Raw genomic sequence first — 27,166 nt, 5'->3', positions numbered from 1 at the left:
CGGCATATACCTACGGCAAAGTTCCGAACTGGACCTAGCTCATTTCAAAGGTATTGACCCAGGCTATTCCCCACTGTAATATTTTTCTGGGATCCGGGCCCGTCTAGCCACCACAGAGGTTCAAAGTTGCCCTTATGGCAAATTTTCATCATTAATCACACACTCGGTACATTTCGGAATATCCCTACGGCAAAGTTCCGAACCGGACCTAACTAATTTTAAAGGTCTTGACCCAGGCTATTCCCCACTTAAATATTTTTCTGGGATCCGGGCCCGTCTAGTCACCACAGAGGTTCAAGTCGTCCATTTACGTAGTTTCCATACCAAACACACATTCGATACTTTTCGGCATATACCTACAGCAAAGATCCGAACTGGACCTAGCTCATTTCAAAGGTCTTGACCCAGGCTATTCTCCACTTAAATATCTTTCTGGGATCCGGGCCCGTCTAGCCACCACAGAGGTTCAAAGTCGCCCATTTACGTATTTTCCATATCAGACACACATTCGGTACTTTTCGGCATATACCTACGGCAAAGTTCCGAACTGGACCTAGCTCATTTCAAAGGTATTGACCCAGGCTATTCCCCACTGTAATATTTTTCTGGGATCCGGGCCCGTCTAGCCACCACAGAGGTTCAAAGTTGCCCTTATGGCCAATTTTCATCATTAATCACACACTCGGTACATTTCGGAATATCCCTACGGCAAAGTTCCGAACCGGACCTAACTAATTTTAAAGGTCTTGACCCAGGCTATTCCCCACTTAAATATTTTTCTGGGATCCGGGCCCGTCTAGCCACCACAGAGGTTCAAAGTCGCCCATTTACGTATTTTCCATATCAGACACACATTCGGTACCTTTCGGCATATACCTACGGCAAAGTTCCGAACTGGACCTAGCTCATTTCAAAGGTATTGACCCAGGCTATTCCCCACTGTAATATTTTTCTGGGATCCGGGCCCGTCTAGCCACCACAGAGGTTCAAAGTTGCCCTTATGGCAAATTTTCATCATTAATCACACACTCGGTACATTTCGGAATATCCCTACGGCAAAGTTCCGAACCGGACCTAACTAATTTTAAAGGTCTTGACCCAGGCTATTCCCCACTTAAATATTTTTCTGGGATCCGGGCCCGTCTAGTCACCACAGAGGTTCAAGTCGTCCATTTACGTAGTTTCCATACCAAACACACATTCGATACTTTTCGGCATATACCTACAGCAAAGATCCGAACTGGACCTAGCTCATTTCAAAGGTCTTGACCCAGGCTATTCTCCACTTAAATATCTTTCTGGGATCCGGGCCCGTCTAGCCACCACAGAGGTTCAAAGTCGCCCATTTACGTATTTTCCATATCAGACACACATTCGGTACTTTTCGGCATATACCTACGGCAAAGTTCCGAACTGGACCTAGCTCATTTCAAAGGTATTGACCCAGGCTATTCCCCACTGTAATATTTTTCTGGGATCCGGGCCCGTCTAGCCACCACAGAGGTTCAAAGTTGCCCTTATGGCCAATTTTCATCATTAATCACACACTCGGTACATTTCGGAATATCCCTACGGCAAAGTTCCGAACCGGACCTAACTAATTTTAAAGGTCTTGACCCAGGCTATTCCCCACTTAAATATTTTTCTGGGATCCGGGCCCGTCTAGCCACCACAGAGGTTCAAAGTCGCCCATTTACGTATTTTCCATATCAGACACACATTCGGTACCTTTCGGCATATACCTACGGCAAAGTTCCGAACTGGACCTAGCTCATTTCAAAGGTATTGACCCAGGCTATTCCCCACTGTAATATTTTTCTGGGATCCGGGCCCGTCTAGCCACCACAGAGGTTCAAAGTTGCCCTTATGGCAAATTTTCATCATTAATCACACACTCGGTACATTTCGGAATATCCCTACGGCAAAGTTCCGAACCGGACCTAACTAATTTTAAAGGTCTTGACCCAGGCTATTCCCCACTTAAATATTTTTCTGGGATCCGGGCCCGTCTAGTCACCACAGAGGTTCAAGTCGTCCATTTACGTAGTTTCCATACCAAACACACATTCGATACTTTTCGGCATATACCTACAGCAAAGATCCGAACTGGACCTAGCTCATTTCAAAGGTCTTGACCCAGGCTATTCTCCACTTAAATATCTTTCTGGGATCCGGGCCCGTCTAGCCACCACAGAGGTTCAAAGTCGCCCATTTACGTATTTTCCATATCAGACACACATTCGGTACTTTTCGGCATATACCTACGGCAAAGTTCCGAACTGGACCTAGCTCATTTCAAAGGTATTGACCCAGGCTATTCCCCACTGTAATATTTTTCTGGGATCCGGGCCCGTCTAGCCACCACAGAGGTTCAAAGTTGCCCTTATGGCCAATTTTCATCATTAATCACACACTCGGTACATTTCGGAATATCCCTACGGCAAAGTTCCGAACCGGACCTAACTAATTTTAAAGGTCTTGACCCAGGCTATTCCCCACTTAAATATTTTTCTGGGATCCGGGCCCGTCTAGCCACCACAGAGGTTCAAAGTCGCCCATTTACGTATTTTCCATATCAGACACACATTCGGTACCTTTCGGCATATACCTACGGCAAAGTTCCGAACTGGACCTAGCTCATTTCAAAGGTATTGACCCAGGCTATTCCCCACTGTAATATTTTTCTGGGATCCGGGCCCGTCTAGCCACCACAGAGGTTCAAAGTTGCCCTTATGGCAAATTTTCATCATTAATCACACACTCGGTACATTTCGGAATATCCCTACGGCAAAGTTCCGAACCGGACCTAACTAATTTTAAAGGTCTTGACCCAGGCTATTCCCCACTTAAATATTTTTCTGGGATCCGGGCCCGTCTAGTCACCACAGAGGTTCAAGTCGTCCATTTACGTAGTTTCCATACCAAACACACATTCGATACTTTTCGGCATATACCTACAGCAAAGATCCGAACTGGACCTAGCTCATTTCAAAGGTCTTGACCCAGGCTATTCTCCACTTAAATATCTTTCTGGGATCCGGGCCCGTCTAGCCACCACAGAGGTTCAAAGTCGCCCATTTACGTATTTTCCATATCAGACACACATTCGGTACTTTTCGGCATATACCTACGGCAAAGTTCCGAACTGGACCTAGCTCATTTCAAAGGTATTGACCCAGGCTATTCCCCACTGTAATATTTTTCTGGGATCCGGGCCCGTCTAGCCACCACAGAGGTTCAAAGTTGCCCTTATGGCCAATTTTCATCATTAATCACACACTCGGTACATTTCGGAATATCCCTACGGCAAAGTTCCGAACCGGACCTAACTAATTTTAAAGGTCTTGACCCAGGCTATTCCCCACTTAAATATTTTTCTGGGATCCGGGCCCGTCTAGCCACCACAGAGGTTCAAAGTCGCCCATTTACGTATTTTCCATATCAGACACACATTCGGTACCTTTCGGCATATACCTACGGCAAAGTTCCGAACTGGACCTAGCTCATTTCAAAGGTATTGACCCAGGCTATTCCCCACTGTAATATTTTTCTGGGATCCGGGCCCGTCTAGCCACCACAGAGGTTCAAAGTTGCCCTTATGGCAAATTTTCATCATTAATCACACACTCGGTACATTTCGGAATATCCCTACGGCAAAGTTCCGAACCGGACCTAACTAATTTTAAAGGTCTTGACCCAGGCTATTCCCCACTTAAATATTTTTCTGGGATCCGGGCCCGTCTAGTCACCACAGAGGTTCAAGTCGTCCATTTACGTAGTTTCCATACCAAACACACATTCGATACTTTTCGGCATATACCTACAGCAAAGATCCGAACTGGACCTAGCTCATTTCAAAGGTCTTGACCCAGGCTATTCTCCACTTAAATATCTTTCTGGGATCCGGGCCCGTCTAGCCACCACAGAGGTTCAAAGTCGCCCATTTACGTATTTTCCATATCAGACACACATTCGGTACTTTTCGGCATATACCTACGGCAAAGTTCCGAACTGGACCTAGCTCATTTCAAAGGTATTGACCCAGGCTATTCCCCACTGTAATATTTTTCTGGGATCCGGGCCCGTCTAGCCACCACAGAGGTTCAAAGTTGCCCTTATGGCCAATTTTCATCATTAATCACACACTCGGTACATTTCGGAATATCCCTACGGCAAAGTTCCGAACCGGACCTAACTAATTTTAAAGGTCTTGACCCAGGCTATTCCCCACTTAAATATTTTTCTGGGATCCGGGCCCGTCTAGCCACCACAGAGGTTCAAAATCGCCCGGATTTAACCTTATTTAAGCAGTCCTCGGTAGGTTTTCACTATACATTTCTGTTTTTTGTATTTTTGGCTTTCCATACATATTTATTATTTATATTTTTAAATGTTTCTGGAGTGATGGTTTTTGTTTTTGTTTGTTATATAATATATTAAATTACATCTTTGGTGTCGAATTATTGATAAAAATCTATATAAAATAAAGACAAATATGCAACTTATATAATGGTTTATATTCGAGGACAACGAAAATTTACGACAGCTTGAAGGGGTCATAAAACGATTTCCGCGTAGCCTTCCCTCATGCTTTTTAATGATTTTCAACTAAATTTGAATATTTAACCGACTGCTAGCGGCCGATTGGATATTGAATATCAATTATCGAATAACAAATAATGAACGGACTGCTAGCTTCACATACATATTTTAAACGGAATGAAATGCTTTTAGAACCAGTACAAGCCGTGAAATTGTCGATTTCCGGTGTAAGATTGCATTTAACTAATATTTAGCGATTTTTGGAACGTTTGAGTCTCATTCAGTTTTTTGGTTTTTAGACATATCCCCAAAATTGGCTGCTGGAAAAAAGTGGCTGCTATCTTGATTGGCCGATAAAAGTGGCTGCCAGCTTGAGTCTAGTGTCATTTTGATAGGTCTAAATTTCACACGTTAAGATAGTCGGTAAGATAAATGCGTTACATACATGTAGTGTGCTAGTGACTCAATACGGTATATTTTGGGTCAGTAAATTGCATATGGGGTTTCGAGCTTCGCTCTCACCCCATATGCAATTTGCTAACCCATATATACCGTATTAGGTCACTAGCAAGTATAAAACGTTGACGATTTATTTTCTAGAAAATACAACAAATGCTGTTTTGGAACGTCAAAACATATGAAGGAATACTTAAATTGACCAAAATTTTAGAGTTGAGTCAATTTTACGGCAGTTTAATTGTCAACTCAAAATTTTAATGTGATTTTACAAAGTAAATTTCGTGCCTTCCTTTGGTTTATGTTATTCGTGCGGGTTGAATCCGTAAATAAACTAGTTCGATGTCGACGGTATTTATGTTACTGATGGAAGTCAGAAGGAACTTCGAATATTAAGTTGTAGCATCATGTTAAAGTAAATAATACTTTCGAAGGATGAAACTATGTTAGTTTATTGCTAAAAAAAAAAATGAAGAAAAAGAATCGGACTCTTTTGGTAAAAATTAACACATCCAGGACACACATATAAGTATTATGTTGCCTCGTCGTGAATACTTCTCCTTTCGTTAAACAAGCAACTAAGAGGTCATATGTTAAAGAACGCATTTCGCATGCCTCATATTACCCTACCTTTATATTCCACTTCAAGTTTTACAAAACTCACAGAGTGTGGGACAGATAATCGAAACTTTTTCCGAAGCTATTACGTACTGTGACATTTAATTTAACCTAACATAACTAAAATGAAAATTCCAAATCAAGGTATTGGTGGTAACTCATATGTTGCTTTAAATTGTTTGAGCATGCCTAAAAAAAGTAAAACATTATATTTGAATACATTTATTTTTATCCCTTGAAATTCTGCTCGCAAAAACAAAAGCTTGTAATACACCATAGAGAACTAGTATAGTGCGAAAAAAACCCAGCTAAATATTTAGAAGTGACGTGTGAACTATAGCTTTTATCATAATACTAGAATGGCATCGTTACATGTATGTCAGTGCTGATTGACCTTTCTCGAGGTTTTCAATCAGTCAGAATTTCGATCACTAAAACCTTCTAAATCACGGGTGGCATTCGGTTTATCGAGAGAAATGAGCGTGAAAGAATATTTAACGGCGGTCAAGTATTAAGCGACGATCGTGAAATCTCTGGTAACGGATCGTGAAAGACATTTAATGGGAATTCTAGGTCAGAATCTTTAAAAATATTGCTTAATTTTCAAAACGAGGAACAAATCCGAATAAAAAAATATGTCTGTCAAAATGGTTTAACTTCCCCAACATAACTGTGAAATAAGAAAGAGAAAATATGCAGTACTTTATGAAAAAACACAAAAGGCGCAATGCATGTATATGCAATTAATTACAAATAACACGATTTTTGTTACTATAATGGTCATGTTTCAGTTCATCGTGATATATTTGAAATGTAATCTTTGGTGTATCTGATAGTACAGTAAAATTAAGGTATGTTCTCCTCTTAAAAGCATTAATTTGTATATGAAAACCTTGAATTTGTTGAATATCCACCAAACTTGATCGTGAAAGATCAGGCAACGCATTATGTTGATCGTGAAAGATAATGCGTGATCAGACTTATTACTTGTAATCAGAAATCAGTATTTCTTTTACCATTTGATAAACCTGAAACTGGTTGAAGCCTGTAACTATTTTGATAAGGATGAACATTAAAGCTTTTTTTTTATTCAACGCTTTATTGTCCATTTGACTTCTATATAATTGCAGAAAAAAAATCTTAAAAATTCATTTCTAAAAATTAATAATATTTTTCTTGATGTATGTTAATATATGATATATACGAACTCTGACTATTAATTTCATAATTTTTTGTCAATAAATAAAAAAGTTTCCCATTAGGTCTCTATGTTAATTTTATTTTTTGAAGTGTTGATTACCTGATGGAGTAAGTATAAGTGGTGTAACGGCCTTCCAACCAAAACAAAAACATCATACATGTGCTTTTAAAGTTTGTTTATTTGTACCATGTGACTTTGTATATTTGAATATAAAGATGACCTGTACTGACCGACAAACAAAATTAAATTTCATGTCATGTGATTGTAATAATTGTTTTATATATGATAGGAATCTGCATTTTCCATTTTCTGTTTTAAAAAATATTAGATATAGTACAAACTTGTAAAACAGTACTATATAGGCAAAGGATATGAAAATGAATATTGTTTTATATGTTTACCTTCATATGTTATGTTAGTGAACATGAGTTATAACAGAATTTATCAACTTTAAAAACTTTTTTTTTATATTCCTAAATTGTTTGCTTCCTAGATGTGCGTTTTGCACATCAATGAATAACTTAATGTATATTAACTTTTTTAATAAAACTTTTCAGGGCCTCTTTGTCTTGTTATGCAACTCACCATGATAAAAGCATGAAAAGCTTGTGTATAGATAGTCAACTTTTATAATGATATAAAATCAATAATCTGAAGTGATGATTATTTTCATTGGTGTCCTTTAATATTTAAATTGGTAAAGTCACATGGTACAAATAAACAAACTTTAAAAGCACATGTATGATGTTCTTGTTTTGGTTGGAAGGCCGTTACACTACTTATACTTACTCCATCAGGTAATCAACACTTCAAGAAATAAAATTAACATAGAGACCTAATGGGAAACTTTTTTATTTATTGATAAAAAAAATATGAAATTAATAGTCAGAGTTCGTATATATCATATATTAACATACATCAAGAAAAATATTATTAATTTTTAAAAATGAATTTTTAAGAATTTTTTTCTGCAAATATATAGAAGTCAAATGGACAATACCTCGAAAGTTAAAAAAACAAACTAAAACATCTCTAGATAAGTTTGAAAGATTCAGCTCAAAGAATCGGTCAAGTGCAATTCATGCAGACTGACACTATTTACTGATAGCCAATAATATGGATATGCAACGTTTAAACCAAAATGACATCCATCAAACAAAAAATTACAGCAAAACAGCAACTTTCATGAGTAATTTGAGATTGAACGATAATCAACATTTTGTGCAACAGTACTTTTTTAAGTTCTGTATATACATAGATGTGGATTGATTTAACTATATACTACAGACTATAGAATACCAAATCGCAAATGCTGTAATGTCTCGTCTGCTTTACTTATGATAGTTAATGTTATGGAACGTCTATAATATCAAGGGTTTTACTAAAAGTGTCAAATGCGCTTAATGCGCTTAATGTATTTATGTCCATCTGATGAATTAAGCCTTTTCAATTGATTTTTATAGTTCGTTCTTATGTTGTATAGTTATACCACTGTCCCAGATTCCGGGGAGGGTTGGGATCCCAATAACGTGTCTAACCCCGCCACATTATTAATGTATGTGCCTGTCCAAAGACAGGAGCCTGTAATTCAGTGGTTGTTGCTTGTTTATGTGTTACATATTTGGTATTCGTTCATTTTTTTTTATACAAATAAATCCGTTAGTTTTCTCGTTTTAATTGTTTTACATTGTCACTATGGGGGCCTGTTATAGCTGACTATGCGGTATGACTTTGCTCATTGTAGAAGGCCGTAAGGTGACCTATAGTTGTTAATGTCTGTGTCACTTTGGTCTCTTGTGGATAATTGTCTCTTTGGCAATCATATCACATTTTTTTTAAAATTATGATTGCCAATGGTTAATAAAAAGAGTGCAAGGTCAGATGAACCATGACATACAGATCTCTACAAATATCCTGTAGACCAAATAAATGTGTTCCGATCCTTACAGTGCCTTAGAAACTGACAAATATAAAAGTTATGCTGGCCAATTAATTCGAAACATAAGGTCAAAAGTATATGAACCCTGACCGACAGCCAGACATAGACATCTTTCTATCATTCAATATATCAAAATAATACAATTGACGTCATTATGGTCATTTATGAAACATGCAAACAGACATGTACACCATACACGAAATGCCATGGCGCTATAGCATGCAGGTATATATCCAAAGGCTAGACAACATAAAACGAGCATTGCCGAGTGATGCATGACAATGGGTTCAATGTCAGTTGAAACCTTGCAGAAGTCAAAAATGTACACCTCACAATCATAACAACAGACACTTATCCTAAAGCGTAACGAATCCGCGATACGGACTTGACCACAAAAATGAATCTTCATCCGTGAAATATGGCAAATTCGGGGTCATGTGAATCCTGCCTGACGGACATGTAGTTGATAGGATCCAATATTACAAATGTGGATATCCTATAACTCATAATAAGTGAGTACTTCACATGACAATAAAAAGTTTCATCCTACAATCATCCAACTATTTTACATTTCATTTTCTGAAAATATTTATACTTTGAAAAGCATAAACCTATTGAGGATGTTGACCTATATAACATTTCTCAATACCAATAACAAATATTAACTATGATATAATTGAAGAAAAATTTGAACGTCTTCGTAGCATCAGATCTTTTACGATCCTTTTCACGATCTTCAAAAATACGGTACATGATCTTTCACGATCAAAAAAATCCATTTTTGTGTAAATAGTCCTTTAAGTACCAAGTTTCATATTATGTTTATACAAAATAACTATAAGAACCATTTGATTGATTCAAATAAAATGCCCTTATTCGTATTAAAGTAGGTTTTCTAGTCGAATTTGTGAAAAAATCATGTTTGTTTACATTTTTTATGTCATTGAAATGTCGAGAAGCAATCGGCCTTTTGTTGTTTTGTAATAACTATGTTCTTTTAAAACTGGATATTCTGACATACTGATCATAATGTTGAACCATTTTGACAGACAGTTTTATTTTGTCGTAAATTTGTCTGTGTAATTAATTTAATTAGAATATGTATTGACCTTTTATATGTCTTCTCGATTAAATGTCTTTCACGATCCGTTACCAGAACTTTCACGATCGTCGCTCAATACTTGACCGCCGTTAGATGTTCTTTCACGCTCATTTCTCTCGATAAACCGAATGACACCCGTGTAAATGGTCGCAATTGAATATCATTCTTTTCAAAACAGGCAATGCAACATTGTAAATTAACTTCATGGTATAAATATTCGGATATTTGTCTTCAGAACAGATTAATAAATAAACAATAACTATTTGCGTTCGTCTTCCTATATGTAAAGCCATTCAGAACTACCTGCAATTTACCTTCTTAGATATTTTTAATTCATTTTTACGCATTGTCATAGTTGCACGAATCTTAGGGTTTCAAATTCAATTAAAGGTAGGCAGACGATATTTACTTTTATGGTTGAAACTTTTCAGTATTTATCATATCATCGAGTGGATAAATATACTGACCTACTTTAGAAACGCAACACTAAATTAATTTTGTGTTATTTTTGAATGAATAAGTCACCGTCAAAAGCGATGACTGCCTGTTACAAACGACAAAATGATTGTCAGAAAGGTCAACAAATTCATTCTGACATGTTTTGTGTTACCGGCCGCCTTCAGATTTTGCATTTGTTCAACCCATTAATTGCCTTAAGCAATTATGTGGTTGGAACTTGAGGGCTTTAAAGGTTTTCCTTCAGTAGATTCTTTAGCAATTCAGTTGATGGCAAACATTTATGGCATGAATCTGTACTCAATGGCACTCGGCAATTCGATTAGCAGTTGAAAGTTGCGGCCGTAAAAATGTCTGGCAAATGACGTTGCGTAATCAAATTATGTTGACTTTTTATTGTCACTACACGTTGGTCTGTTCATTGATGGACAGCAACACATCTTGCCTAATGTATCGTTATCGGAAGGCCAGTAAGACGAGTTTCTAAAATCATACAGTATGGTTGCAGCACGTTAATGTTTTCATGTTTGCAGTATTGTTAAGGGCTAATTCAGTTTTTTTATTTCTCAGTCTTGGCAAAATGGAGATGCAATATTTTTTTTAAACTGATTTAAGTGAGGCAAAGGATAGAAAGAACTGTTTCACAAAGAAAAAAAAAATGAAACAATCTTTTATGGGTCCAAAATTTCGTTTTAAGAAATTCGTGCGACTTCGAAAATTCGGTATGTGCAATAACCACAGGTAAGTCAGATTTTGATTTTTTGTAAGGAGAAAAAAGTATGCTACGCATGAAAAGTAGTTGTAAGAGAATCAAACAAGATTTGGTAAAAAAAAAATGAGTGTTGCGTTTCTAAAATCGTACAGTATATTTCTCATATCACAATGAACGGGATGTGATATAAAAAAAGAAATATGAAGAAATAAAGAAAACTGGACACCGTTTGATATCATAACTCGCTATTTAATTTTATCAGTGGCGAGATCTCGCCAAAGACGTGTCTACTTTAACAGTGGCGGATCCAGAGGGGGGGTTTCGGGGGTGCGCACCCCCCTTTATTTTGGCCGATTAATGCATTTGAATCGGGACATATGTTTTGCACCCCCCCCCTTTTGCCCTGGGCTAGCACCCCCCCCCCCCCCTTTCGAAAATTCCTGCATCCGCCACTGTTTAATATTAAAATAGTTAACCAATCGCCATCCAACTATAACACGTTATGTCTACTTGTACATTAGGTTTTATATTAAGTAATCTTAACCAATTAAAACAGCTTGCAAACAAGAAAATCAAGGTGTAATCATATGTTTATTCGTGTATGAAATATCCAGAAAATGATGTGTGAGCTGCCCCAAAAACAACTTCTGCACCAGCAACTCTATGTTTGACGAATACTCGATCTCCAACTGTTAACTCCATCACAGCACTAATTGTACTCGAGTCTGCAAATGCACCTTTATGTGAGTAACCTATAATATATGGCTGATCATTCTTGTTCAGTTGGTAATGTACTACGGCACCATGATTTGCCAAAATCATACATGAAAAATGGTAAAGTCCTTGAACAGTTGCTGTAAATACGCCTGTTGATGGGTCATATGCTCCAGCTCTATTCACTCTGACATCATCAAATTTTATTACGTCATCAATTCCGGATAATGTAAAATGCGGTGTGAGTGCTGCAAGAAAAGCTGGATTCCCAATTGTACAGGCAGCTGTAAAATTGAACAATTTTTTAATCATTTACAAATAAGTGAAACTAAAGAACTACATACGACAAACTATTCAATAATTTAATGTAATTCTTAGAAAATAAGCCGTTGACTATCAAAAGGTACAGGAGATTTATTTTGTCAACGAAATTTTCGTTTATATACGCTGGTCACCTTACATCTATATTGAGTTCGATGCCCTTTGTGCTCTTTAGACAGATATTGACTTTGGTTATCTCTTAATTACACATATTATGTTAACTTTGGTTACTTATAACCACCTAACAGAGATTTTTCTTTTGTTATCTTTGGTAACCTTACACAGAAATTTACTATTGCTACCTCTGGTTACCTTATACTTATCATGATGTTCTAGTCACCTTATTTATAAAATATATGATAAAAGGAGTTAGTTTAACAGTAGGAACTGCAAAAAGTTACATCCATTTACTCTAACATTTTTGACAACAACTTTGGGATTATTGCTCCTGATATATGAATTTGTACACTGTTTTGTTTTGAAGATTTTGCTGTTAATTTAAAACTTAACGGAGCTAGGTTAAACATGTAAATTGCAACAATGATCTGCCACACAAAACGAGACTATAAAATGTGCATAAATACAGACTCATGTTTGCCACTTGTTTTCAAATTTCGTCAATTGTCGTTGATCATCTCAGAGATTCATTTCCTCGCGCTTGAGCCGATACGGCGAAAGTAAGAAAAGCAATCGAGTTGAGATGACCAATCATAACCTGTCGTCCTTTTACCCAGTACCACGTTGAATATTGCATTGGCAACGTGCACGTGCGCCAAACGTTTCTGGCGATAAATTTCGATATCACTCTACTGTGCCCAAAAACCAAATTATCAGTCAGTAAGATCAAAGGATTTTTCGTAAAATGGCGATAATGATAGATATCGAGAAGTAAAATTGTCAGGAGTTGACTAAATATTTATTGAAATTGATGTTTGTTTGAATGTTTCTTATATTCTTTGCCCGATCTTATCATCTGCAAACTTGATTAATTAAATTTAGATGATACGCTAAGTTTATTATAGATGTAACGATACATATGTATGTGTATGTTTTGGTTTGCTTGATTGTAACTTTTTTTTAATTAAGATTCAGATTGAATACTAGGAATGTGTCAAAGAGAAAACAACCCGACCAAAGAGGAGAAAACAGTCCAAGACCACCTATGGGTCTTCAACACACTGAGAAAATTCCCGGATGCAGGTTTCAGTTGATCACTGAACAATATAAAATTAAGTATGTGGACATAATTTACATATGTTTTCTTTATTTATTTTTTTATTATTATTTTGTTCTTAATTGTTTGTTTAAACTTGTATTGACACAACACAACCATTGTAAATATTTAAAGACAATTTGTTAATTATTTTTATTTATTTCATATTAGGATATGGAGGAGAAGCCATGTGCTGTTTGTGATTTCAAACAATTTGATCAGTGATATGTGTATCAATGTTTTTCTAGCGTCAATCGACATATATTCATATTGGGAACAAAATTAATTTATCAATAACCAATAATAAACTCATCATAGATACCAGGACTAAATTTAGTATATACGCCAGACGCGCGTTTCGTCTTCAAAAGACTCATCAGTGACGCTCGAATCCGAAATAGTTAAAAAGGCCAAATAAAGTACGAAGTTGAAGAGCATTGAGAACCAAAATTCCAAAAAGTTTGGCCAAATACAGCTAAGGTAATCTATGTCTGAGGTAGAAAAGCCTTAGCATTTCAAAAAAATCAAAAATTTGTAAACAGTAAATTTATAGATATAACCATGTCAAATATATATGGTAAATAGGAATACTCGATAAGTATGATGGTATAGCTTGGGGGGACTATTTGTTTTACCTTTTTTAATCTTATCTAATTCTTCACAGAACGCATTTACGTTTCCTCTAATTTTGTCTGTTACTTCCCTGTTGGCATTGTCTTTTTCTGTCATTTCTTTACTAAGTAAATTAATTCGCTCTATTGTTGGATCTATCATTACGTTTAGTCGCTCAAGTGCATTTCTGATCGGTTTCAAATCTACTTCCACTTGACGTGTAATTTCATTTTCGGTCAATTTTAATTCATCTTTCACTATCTTTATTTCTGTTCCGAAATCTATAATGTTAACATAAAAAGCATCAGGTTTAATAAAGTAAAACAAACACTAACAATAGAAAAACAAATACATAATTGGTTTTTTTTTCAACAACACATTGCACTTTCTGCTGTTAAAAATGTTCTTCACTTGTCCAGCATGTCAGTGAAGAGTCACCGTTTATCAAAAACAAAATTCTTAACTACTGGAATGTTTCAAAACTGTTAAAATTCGCGGTTTACTTAAATGATATTCTTGCAATCAAACGTTTAACACGTTTCATAATGGTGAAAAGAATTGCGATTGGATGGTGAAATATCTGGTATAAGGATCAATTTTATTGTTGGATATTGACAATTTATTTCCATCTGTTGCTACGAATGATTTTTCTAATATTCATTTTTTAAATCATCCTTCTTCATCAGAAAATCAATAAGTCATCCCAATTTGCCGTTTTGAAAGGTGATTTTTATGTTTTCTCTTTCCTACAGAGTGTAAAAGCCGAAGCCATTTTACATATTACGCTAGACTTCAAAGGTTCGTTTTCCTTTCAAATTATACACTGTTGTTCTTTTTGTGTCTTTGTCTTTTGCTCAAATCCTCCTGCATCCCTGTTTTTTGTTACTCTCATGCAAGCGGCAACGCAATTTATCTTTTCATTTTTGATGAGTTTCATATACTTTCAAAAGTTGTATTTTCAATTTAAATGTGCCTCACGATTGTAGCATGTATGGTTTCATTTAAAATATGTAGCCTCAAATACGTGTACAATTTATTACTTGTTATTATTCGTTCTCGAATTGTTTTACATTCAATTACCCGTTCTGTAATGATTCAATTCGGTTGAAATCTTCCGCATTCTTCTTTCATTCACGTATACATACAGGACCATTAGTGCTACAACAAGCACGGCTGTTGTTGCTAAATATAAAATAAATAATTTGGATATTTTGAATTGTATCTCATAGATAACAGTATCAAAATGATGACCACTTGTCTTTTAATGTGTAAACTTTAAAAAGAATCGGATAACACGGTGCTGAGATAGTAGCCATGAAGGTTTGTTTGTTATAATCAACCAAATAAAACAATTTAATGACATAACATTACAAAATATTAAATGCTTATAACTCCCATTTGATTGACCAGGCTCAAGCTAGCAGCCACTCGCTAGCAGCCACTTCGCTAGCAGCCAGTTTTCAGATATGTCTATAAACCCAAAAGTTGCATAAGATTCAAACGTACTTTAAATGTTTTTATCAATCATATAATCACAAAATAATCTGTTTTTATATAAGAGTGAGCAGCCGAAGACACTATTTAAATTTTTTTTTTCAAAATAACATGTAATTTCCTGTTCATTACTTAATTCGCTTTTCATATACCAAACAGCGTGCTGCGTGCACTTTTAAATAGTGTATAAACAATAGTAAATAGCTATGTACTTATTTAAATGCTGGCAAAATTGTTGTTACATGACATCGACTTTTCCATCAGAAATCAATTTTGTGACATTGTAAGAAATAGCTTTCCATAGTCTCGGCATCCTGTCAAATAGTTCCTAAAAAGTATCAATAGTTTTGCATTCCGATAATAGAAAATTGCACTCGTGCTTTGCAATTTTTTTGTCAGACAAATTTGTTTTGACAAAAGATTCTTCTTCTGAACAAGCGGAATTCGCTCACAGTTGATTATACGAAAGGTTTATTTGTTCTTAATGTATGGTGTGCACGGAAAATAAAAATTAGCAATTTATAAAAGAAACCTACCTTTGGACCTATGGTGAAATTTTCCCACCTGGGCCTTTTGACCCATTGGACCTTAGACCCTTATCTATCATTTGCACCTAGTGGGTAAAAAAGTATTGCCGTAGGGAATTTTTGACAGACTTTTGAAAATTTGGGGTAGGCATGTTGACCCTTAAGACCTAAGTTCGGACCTATGGTGAAGACAAACTATGAGTTGTCCCACCTGGACCTTTTGGCCCATTGGACCCTAGTCCATTTCCTACCATTTCCACCTAGTGGCTGAAAAAGTATTGCCGTAGGGAATTTTTTACACTCTTTTAAAAATTGGGGTACGGCATTTTTTTAAAATCTAACTTTGGACCCATGGTGAGGACAAACCATGAGTTGTCCCACCTAGACTTTTTGACCCATTGGACCTTAGACCCTTACGTATCATTTGCACCTAGTGGGTAAAAAATTATTGCCGTAGGGAATTTTTGACAGACTTTTGAAATTTTGGGGTAGGCATGTTGACCCTTAAGACCTTAGTTCGGACCTATGGTGAAGACAAACTATGAGTTGTCCCACCTGGACCTTTTGGCCCATTGGACCCTAGTTCATTTCCTACCATTTCCACCTAGTGGCTGAAAAAGTATTGCCGTAGGGAATTTTTTACAGTCTTTTAAAAATTGGGGTACGGCATTTTTTTTAAATCTAACTTTGGACCCATGGTGAGGACAAACCATGAGTTGTCCCACCTAGACTTTTTGACCCATTGGACCTTAGACCCTTACCTATCATTTGCACCTAGTGGGTAAAAAAGTATTGCCGTAGGGAATTTTTGACAGACTTTTGAAAATTTGGGGTAGGCATGTTGACCCTTAAGACCTAAGTTCGGACCTATGGTGAAGACAAACTATGAGTTGTCCCACCTGGACCTTTTGGCCCATTGGACCCTAGTTCATTTCCTACCATTTCTACCTAGTGGCTGAAAAAGTATTGCCGTAGGGAATTTTTTACACTCTTTTAAAAATTGGGGTACGGCATTTTTTTAAATATATTTTTGGACCCATGGTGAGGACAAACTATGAGTTGTCCCACCTAGACCTTTTGACCCATTGGACCTTAGACCATTACCTATCATTTGCACCTAGTGGGTAAAAAAGTATTGCCGTAGGGAATTTTTTACAGTCTTTTGAAAATTTGGGGTAGGCATGTTGACCCTTAAGACCTAAGTTCGGACCTATGGTGAAAACAAATTATGAGTTGTCCCACCTGGACCTTTTGGCCCATTGGACCCTAGTCCATTTCCTACCATTTCCACCTAATGACTGAAAAAGTATTGCCGTAGGGAATTTTTTTGCACTCTTTTAAAAATTGGGGTACGGCATTTTTTTTTTAAATCTTACTTTGGACCCATGGTGAGGACAAACCATTAGTTGTCCCACCTAGACCTTTTGACCCATTGGACCTTAGACCCTTACGTATCATTTGCACCTAGTTGGTAAAAAATTATTGCCGTAGGGAATTTTTGACAGACTTTTGAAAATTTGGGGTAGGCATGTTGACCCTTAAGACCTAAGTTCGGACCTATGGTGAAGACAAACTATGAGTTGTTCCACCTGGACCTTTTGGCCCATTGGACCCTAGTTCATTTCCTACCATTTCCACCTAGTGGCTGAAAAAGTATTGCCGTAGGGAATTTTTTACAGTCTTTTAAAAATTGGGATACGGCATTTTTTTTAAATCTAACTTTGGACCCATGGTGAGGACAAACCATTAGTTGTCCCACCTAGACTTTTTGACCCATTGGACCTTAGACCCTTACCTATCATTTGCACCTAGTGGGTAAAAAAGTATTGCCGTAGGGAATTTTTGACAGACTTGAAAATTTGGGGTAGGCATGTTGACCCTTAAGACCTAAGTTCGGACCTATGGTGAAGACAAACTATGAGTTGTCCCACCTGGACCTTTTGGCCCATTGGACCCTAGTTCATTTCCTACCATTTCTACCTAGTGGCTGAAAAAGTATTGCCGTAGGGAATTTTTTACACTCTTTTAAAAATTGGAGTACGGCAGTTTTTTAAAATCTAACTTTGGACCCATGGTGAGGACAAACCATGAGTTGTCCCACCTAGAACTTTTGACCCATTGGACCTTAGACCATTACCTATCATTTGCACCTAGTGGGTAAAAAAGTATTGCCGTAGGGAATTTTTGACAGACTTTTGAAAATTTGGGGTAGGAATGTTGACCCTTAAGACTTAAGTTCGGACCTATGGTGAAGACACACTATGAGTTGTCCCACCTGGACCTTTTGGCCCATTGGACCCTAGTTCATTTTCTACCATTCCCACCTAGTGGCTGAAAAAGTATTGCCGTAGGGAATTGTTTACACTCTTTTAAAAATTGGGGTACGGCATTTATTTAAATCTTACTTTGGACCCATGGTGAGGACAAACCATGAGTTGTCCCACCTAGAACTTTTGACCCATTGGACCTTAGACCATTACCTATCATTTGCACCTAGTGGGCAAAAAAGTATTGCCGTAGGGAATTTTTGACAGACTTTTGAAAATTTGGGGTAGGCATGTTGACCCTTAAGACCTTAGTTCGGACCTATGGTGAAGACACACTATGAGTTGTCCCACCTGGACCTTTTGGCCAATTGGACCCTAGTCCATTTCCTACCATTCCCACCTAGTGGCTGAAAAAGTATTGCCGTAGGGAATTTTTTACACTTTTTTAAAAATTGGGGTACGGCATTTTTTTAAATCTAACTTTGGACCCATGGTGAGGACAAACCATGAGTTGTCCCACCTAGACCTTTTGACCCATTGGACCTTAGAACATTACCTATCATTTGCACCTAGTGGGTAAAAAAGTATTGCCGTAGGGAATTTTTGACAGACTTTTGAAAATTTGGGGTAGGCATGTTGACCCTTAAGATCTAAGTTCGGACCTATGGTGAAGACACACTATGAGTTGTCCCACCTGGACCTTTTGGCCCATTGGACACTAGTCCATTTCCTACCATTCCCACCTAGTGGCTGAAAAAGTATTGCCGTAGGGAATTTTTTACACTCTTTTAAAAATTGGGGTACGGCATTTTTTTAAATATATTTTTGGACCCATGGTGAGGACAAACCATGAGTTGTCCCAACTAGACCTTTTGACCCATTGGACCTTAGACCATTACCTATCATTTGCACCTAGTGGGTAAAAAAGTATTGCCGTAGGGAATTTTTTACAGTCTTTTGAAAATTTGGGGTAGGCATGTTGACCCTTAAGACCTAAGTTCGGACCTATGGTGAAAACAAATTATGAGTTGTCCCACCTGGACCTTTTGGCCCATTGGACCCTAGTCCATTTCCTACCATTTCAACCTAATGACTGAAAAAGTATTGCCGTAGGGAATTTTTTACACTCTTTTAAAAATTGGGGTACGGCATTTTTTTTTAAATCTAACTTTGGACCCATGGTGAGGACAAACCATTAGCTGTCCCACCTAGACCTTTTGACCCATTGGACCTTAGACCCTTACGTATCATTTGCACCTAGTGGGTAAAAAATTATTGCCGTAGGGAATTTTTGACAGATTTTTGAAAATTTGGGGTAGGCATGTTGACCCTTAAGACCTAAGTTCGGACCTATGGTGAAGACAAACTATGAGTTGTCCCACCTGGACCTTTTGGCCCATTGGACCCTAGTTCATTTCCTACCATTTCCACCTAGTGGCTGAAAAAGTATTGCCGTAGGGAATTTTTTACAGTCTTTTAAAAATTGGGGTACGGCATTTTTTAAAAATCTAACTTTGGACCTATGGTGAGGACAAACCATAAGTTGTCCCACCTGGACCTTTTGACCCATTGGACCTTAGACCCTTACCTATCATTTGCACCTAGTGGGTAAAAAAGTATTGCCGTAGGGAATTTTTGACAGACTTTTGAAAATTTGGGGTAGGCATGTTGACCCTTAAGACCTAAGTTCGGACCTATGGTGAAGACAAACTATGAGTTGTCCCACCTGGACCTTTTGGCCCATTGGACCCTAGTTCATTTCCTACCATTTCTACCTAGTGGCTGAAAAAGTATTGCCGTAGGGAATTTTTTACACTCTTTTAAAAATTGGGGTACGGCATTTTTTTAAAATCAAACTTTGGACCCATGGTGAGGACAAACCATGAGTTGTCCCACCTAAGCCTTTTGCCCCATTGTCCCTTAGACCATTACCTATTATTTACACCGGGGCATTTTGCCAAGTTGACCTTGAATTACTTACTTATAAATGTGCCTTTGTGAAAGAAAAGAGAAAAAAGCCACATACTAAACACAAGGTATGTCTGATCAGAGAGAGAATAAGGCTCAGAAGGTAGAAATCTTTAGTTGCCGGTACCCAGAATCTCAATCATTCATTTATTTATAGGAGCATACCGAGGAGGGGTATCTTTGAAGGTGCTGGTAGCACCTAATATCAGACTGGCTTTGTCGTTGCTGACCACGTGCATGCCTCAAGTAAAGACCATGACCATTGGTGTATCGGGCGTTTTTAGAGTTTGAGGTAGAGATCGTTACCACTGGGATTCACTGTACAAATAAACTCATCATAAATACCAGAATTAAAATATCTAAAAATTTCAAACGCATCCACCAAGTTTCAGGTAAAATCTTGATCCCAATACCTTGTTGACGGGTACACGGTCACCACCCAAAGCAATCAAGTCTCCAATACCCAAGGCAGATAGAATGGTTTTAGATACCATGTGAAATGCCCGCATTGCCAACGCAGCGAACATGGGTAGGTATCCATCTACTTTTTGCATGTTTTCTTTATCTGCGTTGTACTCAGCTCCAGATTAATAACACCAGTAACTTTTTGAAGAAGTTTGATAATCTTTTGAACCTGCCGAGAGGTGAGCCACATTTTGTGTTCGCATTACAGGTTAGCATGAGACAAACAAATGGAGACTTGACAACCTTTCTTGGCAGTCAAGTGTAGTTTATTTACTTGACCTTTCAAACCATTATCGTGATAAGTTATTTATTTATACCCTTAGAAGATGAAAATGGATAGTGTGTTTTCGCCGCGTAGTTTGATGGGGTCACCATCTTGATCGGTGAGATAAGTGCACATGCGATTGATCGTTTACAGGGTCACTGGTAAGTACATCAGTTTTTTTGGGGGTTCTTCATTCCAGGATCGACACCGGGAAAGAAACTGCAGATGGATTACTGCTTTCCATTAACATAGCTCCCATAGATTATACCGCTATTGGCCAGCTGGATGCTGATGATGTTGATGATACTAACAATGTGTTGCCCTTCTGTATAGCCCTATCGTAGGTGTAAATTTGCCGTTCTAATCACAAGACGGTGTTGCGGCTATTTGTTAAACTGAAATCTACTTCGTAGTGCCTGGCGAGAGTTATTGTTGCTCTTATGGTTTCTCGATTTGCATCGATAATGATTTTGGCTTTGTGTTTGTTGAGCCGCAGCTGTCGCTGTATGTTATCGTTGATGCCATAGGAACCTGTGTGAATAATGGGGATGGAGTATACGTAGTAGGTCTCATGATTTACCAATGACATCTCATAATCCTTTCCAATTTTTAGTGGATTGAAGCGGGTATGAATTTGGCTATGGTTCCCGGATACTATGAACGAAAACTCCTGCTTTAGATCAGTTTTACTTACGAATTGCTGCAAAATAATGTTGTTTATTTATTTTCAGGCTTCAAACACGACGTTCATCTTGTGTCCGTCAGATTCGAAGTAAAGAACTCTGTCGGAGATTCCAAGTGCAAATGCTTCGGTGTTGGCGTAAACATTGTGATCGAATTCGGCCCGTATCTGCATGTCCACCGTGGATTCTTTCAGCCGCTTGGACTGATGACTTGAATAGATGACAAACACCGGCTATACGCCTGTGAAATCAGAGTTATCGGTGTTGACGCCGCCGTAACTGAGGAGGGTGACCATGTTGTAAAGTTTCTTTCTGACGTCTGCAGCCACCTTGAACACTCTGGCTACCCTATTTTGGGTGAAACCAGCATTAAATACGACGGCTGGGTAGCGTTCAGCGTTGACAGTGATTTGGATGTTCCGCAATCGACAGTGATCGCACACGGCGGCGTCATCGGTCTTATCCACACTTTTGTCGGTTTGGATGGAAACGATTATATATCTTGTCTTTTAAGTACCACTTGTGGCAGATAGGCGCCAGTTGAATTGTGTGTTTTTGAGAATGGCGATAGAATCACACTGCCTCATGCGAAATCCACAGTCGATTTTTCTTTTACTTTGTATGGTTTTGTACAGCCGAATCTTGTTTTCGTCTGATTGGGTGACGTGAAGAACGAACCAAGAGATCTGACTCAGAATATGTTTTTCCACATCGTTGACTGCGGTGGCTTAGTGCATGGCATTGGCGTCTGAATCACGCGCAGTAGTGACAATGCATGCTTTAATACGTATACGATCTTGTCGTAGTCGTCTGAAAAGCCGAAAATATGTCTCAGGGGTATGGTGAATGAAAAAGCTCATTTGTTGGCCATTTTGGTGATAATTTTACCATGACGTGCTGCGAACCCTGTAATCGGTCTCAGCTTCGGTAGATGAATCTTTGCACCACAGCTGTTTGAGATCTTGAGATTTGGAGAAATAGTCGTTATAAATCAAAATTTCTAACATGGTAGTGGCAACGCCTGGGTTATTGATATGTTCGATTAGCTGGCCTCAGAGAAGAGATACATGATTCCATTGTAAAAGAGAGACACTAGATCTGCATCAGCATATGCACTACTGTCGTTCTTTTGCAGTTGCCCTTCTACCAAAAGATAACTTTCAGCGGGATGAAGTTATAAGTCGTGGGTTTCGATATTGATTAGGATATCACCTTGATTATTCAGGTTTGCACCAGTATTCGTGAACCTGATAAATCCCTGGAGACTTTCATCGAAAGTCAATCCTTCGGTGATTGTAAGAATGTCAGACATAATGTATGTATGTTTAGCGTTGACGAAGTGGTAGATGGTTTATACCACTTTACCAACGACATGGTCCACGGTTTAAGAGGCCCCTTTTTCAACACCTTTCAATGCTACTGTGTCAAACAGTCCTCAATCACCGTAGTCGTACTTTCGTGCGTAACCTTTTTTTTATTTGCAACATTTATTTATAGGATGCTACGATGAAGCGCCTTTTATTCCTCAATGCTGATATGTCTACCCTTTTTCATAGCATCAAAAATCGACACAATTTTGTTGCGCACACCATTATTTACTGCTCGATGGGCTGCAGCACGCAGTTCCAAGCGATCGAGAAGCTGCTTGAAGTTGGCAGGAAGAAACACGGCTGGCAGCCCACTGCCAAACTTATCCCTCTGGTAGATGTGGGATACGATTTCCTTCGCGGTTTTCAAGAGGGTGGAATTGCCTTGTTACATGGCATCGGAACTTTTCAGGATCTCTGCAGTCGTCAAGGTCGTCATCGTCGAACGAATCTGGTTTCTTTTTCAGCATGAGTTCCCAGAGGCCAAGGGTTCCTTTGTACCTCACACCATTCACAAAAATATCATCGCCGTCAAAAGTAACTGATAAACTTTGGATGAAGAAACCATCGTTTTCAGAATCCAAGGTTGTGGTCGACAGAAGGAGTCATACTGAGCTGCAAATACTGCTGTGCTCAAGGTCCGAGGACGGTGTCTTTATGTGGTGCAATGGGTAGAGGGTCGACAAACTCTGGCGTTGGAGAAGGGAGGGCTGGCACAACTGGAGGTAAATCTTCAATTGTTTTTGTGATTTTTTTAAACTGCTTTCCGCTGAGCCTCAACCTCAGGCTTAAACACTTTGGAAAGGTCCAATCCTGTCAAGGCGGCGCTGCATGTTACATGATTGAATGCTCCGCTTAGTTACATGCAACTCCTTTGAGAGTGCCTCCCGCTGCTTTGGGAATGGAATTTTGATGAACGTCATTTATTCATAGCGTTGGAACAAACTTCCCTAGGCGTTGGTTTGAACGGATTCGAACGCATTCTAACGCACCTAAGTGTTGGTGTGAACGCCTTTGAATGCCTCGAACGCCCCAATAGTGTTGGTTTGAATACCAAATCGACCCAGGTCGATCGCTTATATGCGATGGTTCAAGCGTGGGTCGAATACCCATCTTCTGAAGATTCCTGTGTCTGAGACATACGTCTTTACGCGGTTTGCATCGGTGATTGCACTGATGACCGAAACTAGTCTTGGCGGGCATTTGGGTTGTTGTGGGCGTTGGGAACTTTCATTATGTTTATAGCCAATTCAACAGACTTTCATCCATATTGGGACATAAATAATGAAACACAATCCAACCACACTGGTAACACAGTCTTCATACCTTGCCCGTGCCGACTCAAATTTTCATTTGCTGGGCCATTCGTATTTCTTTGGCTGGGGATCGAACTCTAGCTCCAGTTCCTTTTCAATATCTGACAATGAATACTCTAGGAACTCTGAATCCTTGTACTTCGAGGGGTTATCTTTGTAACAATTCATTATTGATACTATAAAACTCATCAAATTGAATCGATATTTTCCATTTGCCTTGGTGCTTTTAATAACGATGGTTACACATCCATAGGTTTCTGACCAGCAATGTTTACACTGAATGCCAAACTATTCTTTGGGGAGATTGTTTCAGTGATCTCGTCGGATTTTTTCGAAATTCTTAGCATCATGCTAAAAGAAGCATAGGACATTGGCATTCTCCCGGATAGCCTAGGCCGTTGAAGTATTTCTGTCACAATTAAAAACAATCAATGTTGTGGCGACCACTTACGTAGTAATCTTCATTTTCTGAGCATCAAGTCGTCGAACACAATGAGGTTTGGTCGAGTTTCCGGGATTAGTTCATCGCTCCTTTACTCGAAGAAAAGTTTCGATATCACTCAGGTGTCGTGGTGGTGGTAAGGCGTTGACCACATCAATCAACGAGTAGGGTGGCTTGCCTTTGCACTGTACGATGTTTCGGATATTTTCCTTAGTGAAGCCTGTTCCCAGCGCTTGCTGCAACAGTCGGTAGATGAGCTGGTGAAGCGATTTCCAGAAGGCGTACAATTGATCGTACTCGAGTCATCCATCGCACAGGATTATGTTGTTCAAAAGCGTTGTCTTACCACTGTCCGACTTCCACATGATAAACCTTTTGATTGCGGAAAATAAATTCGACTGGGGTTTTATCGATGTCTTCTCCAAAAATGTCTGACTGATACCACTCAAAAACAAGAAGGGGTTGACGGTGCGGAATGCCTTCCAAACGGTATTCAAATTGTGTTCAACTCTTCGGTTAAAGCTGCGGATGAATAGACTAGTTCATATGACTTGAAAAAAAAAACTGCTGTGTTATAATATATATCCTCAGATATGAGATTCGATTCGCGCCGTCTACTGTCCGTCGTGTGATAAGACTTCACCTTCAATTCGATGGTATTGATTTTCTCTAGAAACGCCATGCTTAGATCCACATAGTTCTTTGCATATACCATCCTTTGGTCACTAGTTCTTGTGCCGCAAATTAGACACTTTCCCTCTTTTTAGCGATGCCAACAAGGTGTTTTTTCATGTCCTCGAGAGCTATTTCAAGATCGCTTATAGCGCAGCCTCTAGCTAATTGTTGTCTTTTATACCATCTTTCAACTAATTGGTCACCCACCGTTTTGTCACAGCATCCGAGCTGTCCTTGGGTTATCATAGGCTAGTAATGCGATTGTCGTTCATATCGAAATGCTGCACGATTCACCAGACGGATATGCACTGTCTTGCATGGGATTCAAACTTATCCAATTATTTATAGAGCGAAGAAAATGCATTTTCCACGATATTCCCATTTTCAGCATCTTCAACACGGACAGAAAGAAGTGACCACACACCACTTTCCCTCGCATCTGAAGTTCATCAGTTTTGAAAAGGATCTCAGGCTACAAATAGTCTACAATCTCGTCGGGCGTTGGCAATCTATAAGAGTCAAAGTACTTGTAATACTTTGTCCGACTTCCACATGATAAACCTTCTGATTGCGGAAAATAAATTCGACTGGGGTTTTATCGATGTCTTCTCCCAAAATGTCTGACTGATACCACTCAAAAACAAGAAGGTGTTGACGGTGCGGAATGCCTTCCAAACGGTATTCAAATTGTGTTCAACTCTGCGGTTAAAGCTGCGGATGAATAGACTAGTTCATATGACTTGGAAAAAAACCTGCTGTGTTATAATATATATCCTCAGATATGAGATTCGATTCGCGCCGTCTTCTGTCCGTCGTGTGATAAGACTTCACCTTCAATTCGATGGTATTGATTTTCTCTAGAACCGCCATGCTTAGGTCCACATAGTTCTTTGCATATACCATCCTTTGGTCACTAGTTCTTGTGCCGCAAATTAGACACTTTCCCTCTTTTTAGCGTTGCCAACAAGGTGTTTTTTCATGTCCTCGAGAGCTATTTCAAGATCGCTAATAGCGCAGCCTCTAGCTAATTGTTGTCTTTTATACCATCTTTCAACTGCTTGGTCACCCACCGTTTTGGTCACAGCATCCGAGCTGTCCTTGGGATATCATAGGCTATTAATGCGATTGTCGTTCATATCGAAATGCTGCACGATTCACCAGACGGATATGCACTGTCTTGCATGGGATTCAAACTTGTCCAATTATTTATAGAGCAAAGAAAATGCATTTTCCACGATATTCCCATTGTCAGCATCTTCAACACGGACAGAAAGAAGTGACCACACACCACTTTCCCTCGCATCTGAAGTTCATCAGTTTTGAAAAGGATCTCAGGCTACAAATAGTCTACAATCTCGTCGGGCGTTGGCAATCTATAAGAGTCAAAGTACTTGTAATACTTTGTCCGACTTCCACATAATAAACCTTCTGATTGCGGAAAATAAATTCGACTGGGGTTTTATCGATGTCTTCTCCAAAAAATGTCTGACTGATACCACTCAAAAACAAGAAGGGGTTGACGGTGCGGAATGCCTTCCAAATGGTATTCAAATTGTGTTCAACTCTTCGGTTGAAGCTGCGGATGAATAGACTAGTTCATATGACTTGAAAAAAAACCTGCTGTGTTATAATATATATCCTCAGATATGAGATTCGATTCGCGCCGTCTTCTGTCCGTCGTGTGATAAGACTTCACCTTCAATTCGATGGTATTGATTTTCTCTAGAACCGCCATGCTTAGATCCACATAGTTCTTTGCATATACCATCCTTTGGTCACTAGTTATTGTGCCGCAAATTAGACACTTTCCC

The 27,166-nt window shown here is 38.5% G+C and overlaps 2 protein-coding genes across 3 annotated transcripts in view; one reads left to right on the top strand and one right to left on the bottom strand.

The window, feature by feature from the left end:
• Nucleotides 1-27,166, top strand: part of LOC134684397 (uncharacterized) — a 425,720-nt gene that overhangs the window by 276,747 nt on the left and 121,807 nt on the right. The gene's annotated exons all lie outside the window — the stretch shown is intronic.
• On the bottom strand, nt 11,490-14,038 carry LOC134709961 (collagen alpha-1(VIII) chain-like). Its single transcript, XM_063570090.1, has 2 exons — nt 13,910-14,038; nt 11,490-12,024 (listed from the first exon to the last, which is right to left on the bottom strand). Exons 1-2 carry the CDS (start codon nt 14,001-14,003, stop codon nt 11,618-11,620), a joined length of 501 nt encoding a protein of 166 aa, XP_063426160.1. The 5' UTR covers nt 14,004-14,038; the 3' UTR covers nt 11,490-11,617.

Source organism: Mytilus trossulus, chromosome 1, assembly GCF_036588685.1.
Source record: "Mytilus trossulus isolate FHL-02 chromosome 1, PNRI_Mtr1.1.1.hap1, whole genome shotgun sequence".
In the NCBI taxonomy this organism is placed as follows: domain Eukaryota; kingdom Metazoa; phylum Mollusca; class Bivalvia; order Mytilida; family Mytilidae; genus Mytilus; species Mytilus trossulus.
The sequence above is the reverse complement of the archived record's forward strand: the minus strand, read 5'-3'. Positions and strand labels throughout refer to the sequence as shown.

Excerpts from the sequence above, each read along its gene's own strand:
- LOC134709961 (XM_063570090.1), bottom strand. The coding sequence starts at position 14,003 with ATGACAGAAAAAGACAATGCCAACAGGGAAGTAACAGACAAAATTAGA. Across the intron at positions 12,025-13,909 it reads ATTAGATAAGATTAAAAAAG|CTGCCTGTACAATTGGGAAT; the intron begins GTAAAACAAATA and ends TCAATTTTACAG.